Source organism: Triplophysa dalaica, chromosome 15, assembly GCF_015846415.1.
Source record: "Triplophysa dalaica isolate WHDGS20190420 chromosome 15, ASM1584641v1, whole genome shotgun sequence".
NCBI classification, from domain to species: Eukaryota; Metazoa; Chordata; class Actinopteri; order Cypriniformes; family Nemacheilidae; genus Triplophysa; species Triplophysa dalaica.
Window position 1 is genome coordinate 999,362 of NC_079556.1, and position 7,143 is coordinate 1,006,504.

Genomic DNA, 7,143 nt, shown 5'->3' on the forward strand with positions numbered 1-7,143 from the left:
TTATCTTCTAGAACAACAAACTGAAGGGAAGAAGAAGAAGACGGGTATCCGTGCCCGCTTTAAGAAAGGATGGCAGGCTATGAAGCACTCCTGCACCCAAAACAACAAAGTGGTGCTTTTACCTACACAGCCTGACCTGGATCCATCATATCCTGTAGATCCTCAGCCAGCTAGTGTAGATCCTCAGCCAGCTCGTGTAGATCCTCAGCCAGCTCGTGTAGATCCTCAGCCAGCTCGTGTAGATCCTCAGCCAGCTCGAGTAGATCCTCAGCCAGCTCGAGTAGATCCTCAGCCAGCTCGAGTAGATCCTCAGCCAGCTCGAGTAGATCCTCAGCCAGCTCGTGTAGATCCTCAGCCAGCTCGTGTAGATCCTCAGCCAGCTCGTGTAGATCCTCAGCCAGCTCCTGTAGATCCTCAGCCAGCTCCTGTAGATCCTCAGCCAGCTCCTGTAGATCCTCAGCCAGCTCCTGTAGATCCTCAGCCAGCTCCTGTAGATCCTCAGCCAGCTCCTGTAGATCCTCAGCCAGCTCCTGTAGATCCTCAGCCAGCTCCTGTAGATCCTCAGCCAGCTCCTGTAGATCCTCAGGCAGCTCCTGTAGATCCAGCTGAAGACACGCCAGGTCTGTCTAACCGTGAGGAAAAAGCTCCGGAGAGAACTGTGTTTTATTAATTTGTTTGCTGTGATATATTTCTGGCATCTAAAAATCATTTTTACTGTTTGTTTTTCTCTCTCTGTTTTTACCTTTTAAAACAACAAACAGAATGGAAGAAGAAGAAGGGTGTCCGTGCCCGCTTTAAGAAAGGATGGCAGGCTATGAAGCACTCCTGCACCCGAAACAACAAAGTGGTGCCTTTACCTACACAGCCTGACCTGGATCCATCATGTTCTGTAGATCCCCAGCCAGCTCGTGTAGATCCTCAGCCAGCTTCTGTAGATCCTCAGCCAGCTTCTGTAGATCCTCAGCCAGCTCGAGTAGATCCTCAGCCAGCTCGTGTAGATCCTCAGCCAGCTCGAGTAGATCCTCAGCCAGCTCGTGTAGATCCTCAGCCAGCTCCTGTAGATCCTCAGCCAGCTCGTGTAGATCCTCAGCCAGCTCGTGTAGATCCTCAGCCAGCTCGTGTAGATCCTCAGCCAGCTCGTGTAGATCCTCAGCCAGCTCGTGTAGATCCTCAGCCAGCTCCTGAAGATCAAGCTGAAGACAGACCAGGTCTGTCTAACCATGAGCAAAAAGCTCCGGAGAGAACTGTGTTTACTAATTTGTTTGCTGTGATATATTTCTGGCATCTAAAAATCATTTTTACTGTTTGTTTCTCTCTCTCTGTTTTTACCTTTTAAAACAACAAACAGAATGGAAGAAGAAGAAGAAGGGTGTCCGTGCCCGCTTTAAGAAAGGATGGCAGGCTATGAAGCACTCCTGCACCCGAAACAACAAAGTGGTGCCTTTACCTACACAGCCTGACCTGGATCCATCATATCCTGTAGATCCCCAGTCAGCTTCTGTAGATCCTCAGCCAGCTTCTTTAGATCCTCAGCCAGCTTCTGTAGATCCTCAGACAGCTCGTGTAGATCCTCAGCCAGCTTGTGTAGATCCTCAGCCAGCTCGTGTAGATCCTCAGCCAGCTCGAGTAGATCCTCAGCCAGCTTGTGTAGATCCTCAGCCAGCTCGTGTAGATCCTCAGCCAGCTCGTGTAGATCCTCAGCCAGCTCGTGTAGATCCTCAGCCAGCTCGTGTAGATCCTCAGCCAGCTCGTGTAGATCCTCAGCCAGCTCGTGTAGATCCTCAGCCAGCTCGTGTAGATCCTCAGCCAGCTCCTGAAGATCAAGCTGAAGACAGACCAGGTCTGTCTAACCATGAGCAAAAAGCTCGGAGAGAACTGTGTTTTATTAATTTGTTTGCTGTGATATATTTCTGGCATCTAAAAATAATTTTTACTGTTTGTTTTTCTCTCTGTTTTTACCTTTTAAAACAACAAAACAGAATGGAAAAAGAAGAAGAAGGGTGTCCGTGCCCGCTTTAAGAAAGGATGGCAGGCTATGAAGCACTCCTGCACCCGAAACAACAAAGTGGTGCCTTTACCTACACAGCCTGACCTGGATCCAGCTCCTGTAGACCCTCAGCCAGCTCCTGTAGACCCTCAGCCAGCTCCTGTAGACCCTCAGCCAGCTCCTGTAGACCCTCAGCCAGCTCCTGAAGATCCTCAGCCTGGAAATCCTAAACCTTATTGCCCATATAGCTTTGATTTTACTGAACTAATAGAGGAATTCTATCGTAGTTTATCTGATTATGATCCATATGTTCAGAGATTACTCAGAATTTTTCCACCATATGATCCTCCCCGATTTCCCGCTACATGGTATTCTGATCAAGAGTTTCTTCTTGAATTGGAAAAATTCGGTGAGTATACTGCCATTATGTTTAGGTTAACTTTCATTCTGTCCTTCTTTTCATTGTCAGCTTCACTGAAACACCTTCTATTATGTTATAGGACCGGGTAAAAAATATCACTTCTTGGATTATAATCAATCTTAAATTAAATGGAACAAAATCAATTTGGAAACTAACTGTTGGAAAAATAGGGAACCGATTTGGAATGGAAATTGATCAGAATTGAAACACTTTAAATAAGAATCGAACCGAATTGCCAAATTGGATGCAATACCCAGCCCTATTATTAAATATTGAATTAATGTCAAGTGTTATTCTGATCAAATGAATTGTCTTTTGATGACCCTGATATCCTTTCGAAAGAAATATTTGGTTTTCTTTTTGATTGTCCTGCTGTTACACTTAAACACCTTTTCATTCTGTTGAATCACATTGGATGTACTAAACCCCGCTCCATTACACGTGCATGTTTTAAAAGAATACGTTTGTTTGATTGTTTCTTACAACATCACATCTCTTGGAGTTTGTGCGACTCAATCACATGTGTTCCTTATGCATTGTTTGTTTTTAGAAGCGTTTTCAGCCCTTTATGATTTGGGAAAGAACTGTCTAGGAAAAGGACACCGCGGCATTGTGTATCAGGGGACTCGCAAGTCCGATGGCCTGAAGGTACCTTTGCCCTATTCATCAAACATTTTCATCCTTGTGTCTCAACATATAGACGTGTTGATTGTTTTTATCCAGATATGTTGATGTACTGTTGTAAAGCTGTTGTGAAAATTTCTCTTTGCAGGTCGCCATCAAATTTATGTCCAAGTGTCCCCACTGGGACAGATTTATTCATGTTGTGAGTCATATTTAATTTTTTTAATGTGAAGTGGGGTCCAAAAATCTTAAAGAATCTGCTGTATAGGTTACAAATCAATCAAGCTAATTTCAATTGATTGGCGTTGATTTCTGTCTGTAGTTGAGCACATGAGCTGGACATGAAACATCAGGTTTTGTGCACACATTAAAAGAGGCACATAAAAAATACTGAGACATTCATACACATCCTTCATACTCTAATTGTTATGCTAATAAATTAATTAATTTCAAAAATAGTTCATAAGAACTTCATTTCTCATTGAAGTTTCAGATTTTTAGACCCCACTGCATCACTGCAACACAAATGATCCGTGGAAATTGAAAAGTCGCCTACCGTCTGCTAATCTTTTTGACCTTTTTTGACCAGCCTGGATATGAAGAGCCTCTCATCGCAGAAGTGGCTGTAAATCTGATGCTACAGAAACCAGAGAGTTGCCCCAACATTGTGGATCTGTTGGACTGGTTTGAAGAGGACATCGTCTACATCCTCGTTCTAGAATATCCATATCCCTGTTTGAGCTTGAAAAATTTCCTTGAAGTTGAACGTCTGTCTGAAGATCAGGCACGTCCTCTCATGCGTCAAGCAGTAAACGCAGCTCAACACTGCATCGACCACGACGTCTGCCATGGTAGCTTGGCGACGAGAAACACCGTGATCAATATACAGACCATGACGCTCATGTTCATAGACTTTGGACGTGGCCATCTTGCCTCAACTTGGGACAAACCAGACCCTGAACACCCCGGTGAGTTGAGTGTCTGTGTTGCCAATGTAATGACCCTAGCACAAACATTGTAGCCAACCCAAAATGATTTTCCCCTGAACAGCACTCTGTCAGAATTTACTGTAATGAATTCATGACGCAAGACTTTGACTTGAATGATTTTTGCCAGTGAAATGTTTGCTCACTTCTTGTTTGTGTTCCATGACGCTCATATTGATAGAACCTGCAGATGCCATTCCTGGCCCAACTTGGGTCGAACCAAGCGGTGAAAGCTGGGGTGAGTACTGACCGATGTAATGACCCTCGTACAAACATTGAGGCCAACCCACAATAAGTTTCCCCCCAACAGCAGTACTGGATTGATGGTGTTATACTTTGACTTGAATGGTTTTTACCTGTGAAATGTTTGCTCACTTCATGCTTGTGTTCTAGGTCGAGGTCATGCGGTTGCCCATATGGTCTCTAGTTTGGGTAAACTGCTCCTGTGTATGATGGGTGGATATTGGGCGAGTCTTGAAGACACTTCTGTTACAAGAGACAGCCCTGAGCTCACACGACTTGGTTTAACTGAAGGTAAGAGACCACCACTACCCTTGTGAAATGCAAAGCAAGATTCTGTTCATTCACTGGTAGATGTCTCACCAAATGCAACTTCCTAAATATAAGTTGAAAGAAAACAGGATATAGTTTTTAAAAATGTGATAACAATAGCTACTGAAATATGTAGTTTCATTTATGTTTGACTGTGAGTTTACAAAGAACATATGTGACTAATCCTCTCGTTAACACTTCTTCTCACAGAATGCCTTGACTTGATCAATCGGTCCGGGATCGCTTCACCACCCGACAGGCCAACATTAGAGGAGTTCTTAGACCACGAGTGGTTCAAGCAGGGTTCAAGGTCAAAAGAAGACGGGTGTCTGACTCGTGTCTGTTCATCCTGCGTTGTATAAAGAAGACGGGTGTATGAATCGGGTCTGCCGTTAGGCCAACATTAGAGGAGTTCCTAGACCATGAGTGGTTAAAGGTCAAGAGTATCTTACATCTTTCCTCTAGTTCAGTCAGTGATATTAGCATAGCCGGTGGTCTTTATAGCTGGTTGATTTTTTTTCACTTTTTTATTTTTTCGGTTTACATTTTTTCTATTCAGGAATATAGTAAAGTATTTTTATATGGTGTCACGGGTAAGAGACACGACACACACACACAGTGGCAGTGAGAGCAGCCCCGGTGGGGTATCTATTAAACAAAGTAAAATGCATTGTCCAAACAGATGATACCCGGGGTGCTTGAAGTGTTCTCTGCCGCTCCGTGCTCGTGCAGTCTGCTCCTTGGTGCTTCCCTCGCTGGCCTTCCTCTCTGTCTCACTCGGGGAGGGTAGATCAGACACAGCTTCAGGCGTTGTCAGAGCCAGGACCCAGAGTGCTGGGAGCACGCGGCTTTTATGCCCGGCAGCTAATCGCCGTCAGCTGATATCAATCAGCGTTAGCTGCCGGGCCGTTTCCCAGGTGACGCTGATCCTGGATCGGTACCTCGTCACAATGGCCAAAAAGTTTAGTTTATGAGAAAATGCTCATGTGCATCACACATTGTATAAAGAAGACGGGTGTCTGACTCGTGTCTGAGCATTAGCAAAAATAGAGGAGTTCATAGACCATGAGTGGTTCAAGCAGGGTTAAAGGTCAAGAGTATCTTATGTCTTTCCTCTAGTTCAGTCAGTGATATTAGCATAGCTGGTGGTCTTCTTAGCTGGTTGATTTTTTTCACTTTTTATTTTTTCGGTTTACATTTTTTCTATTCAGGAATGCAGTAAACTTTTTGGCCATATAAAAATACTTTAGTTTATGAGAAAATGCTCATGTGCATCACACGTTGTGTCTGTTCATCCTGCGTTGAATAAAGAAGACGGGTGTCTGACTCGTGTCTGTTCATCCTGCGTTGTATAAAGAAGACGGGTGTCTGAATCGGGTCTGCGCATTAGGCCAACATTAGAGGAGTTCATAGACCGTGAGTGGTTAAAGGTCAAGAGTATCTTACATCTTTCCTCTAGTTCAGTCAGTGATATTAGCATAGCTGGTGGTCTTTTTAGCTGGTTGATTTTTTTCACTTTTTATTTTTTCGGTTTACATTTTCTCTATTCAGGAATACAGTAAACTTTTTGGCTATATAAAAATACTTTAGTTTATGAGAAAATGCTCATGTGCATCACACGTTGTGTCTGTTCATCCTGCGTTGAATAAAGAAGACGTACGCGTTTCAAAGTGACAACATAAACAGACCTTACTGTGTATGCGTGCGTTCATGGACTCCCAAACAATAGAGTTTACTGTAGATGATTTCTGATGACAAGAAACCGAGAAGAAGCGTTACTTGGCTAAATTTGTGTCTCCAATATTTTGAATGTATACTGTGATACCAAGCGCAATCGCTAGATGTCAGTGTACCGTACGCTTTCCTTAAATGTTACTACACTACAGGACACATTCAACAAATTGTTTGTGCAATAAATCGTTATATTTAGAGCGTTAAAGGAGTAGTTCACTTATTTTTAAATAAATGTTAAAGATAATTTACTCACCCCCCTGTCATCCAAGTTTTTGTTTCTTTAGTGGAAAAGAAATTATGTGAAAAATTATGTATTTTGTGAAGTCATGAACGCTCATCGCAGAACAGAGCAAGGTGAGCATTTGTGTTTATAATGCGTAAACATTTTTTATAAAATGAGCGATGGTTTCACTAGATGAGACCTGCATTGATGGTCTGATGTGATTTAAAGTCCTTTAAACGCTTGAAGGTGAAATGAAAGTTTCAGTGAAGCTTCAGAGTCCATTGAAGTCACTTTATGGAGAAAATCCTGGAATGTTTTAATCAAAAACCTTCATTTCTTTTCCACTAAAAAATCAAACACATCAACATCTTGGATGAGATGGGGGTGAGTAAATGAACGTGAACATTGATTTTGAAAGTGAACTACTCCTTTAAAGTAGGATATAATTATTTTTCAGATTAATGCATTCAAATATTTAATGAACACCGCATCAGTTTATTTTGTCATCCATTGTCTAGCGTTACATTATATTATTACGCTCATATACATGTTAAGCCTTTAAACCATTTAAGTGTGATTTGAAACCGTTGCTTTGGCTCAATATAGATGGGTGTTA

The 7,143-nt window shown here is 42.7% G+C and overlaps 1 protein-coding gene across 1 annotated transcript; it reads left to right on the forward strand.

Annotated features, from left to right (window-relative positions):
- Positions 1-1,107: 1,107 nt before the first annotated feature.
- On the forward strand, positions 1,108-6,257 carry LOC130437343 (uncharacterized). Its single transcript, XM_056768704.1, has 9 exons — positions 1,108-1,208; positions 1,349-1,840; positions 1,980-2,396; positions 2,959-3,056; positions 3,181-3,234; positions 3,622-4,000; positions 4,200-4,256; positions 4,412-4,552; positions 4,781-6,257. Exons 2-9 carry the CDS (start codon positions 1,405-1,407, stop codon positions 4,930-4,932), a joined length of 1,734 nt encoding a protein of 577 aa, XP_056624682.1. The 5' UTR covers positions 1,108-1,208; positions 1,349-1,404; the 3' UTR covers positions 4,933-6,257.
- Positions 6,258-7,143: the final 886 nt, after the last annotated feature.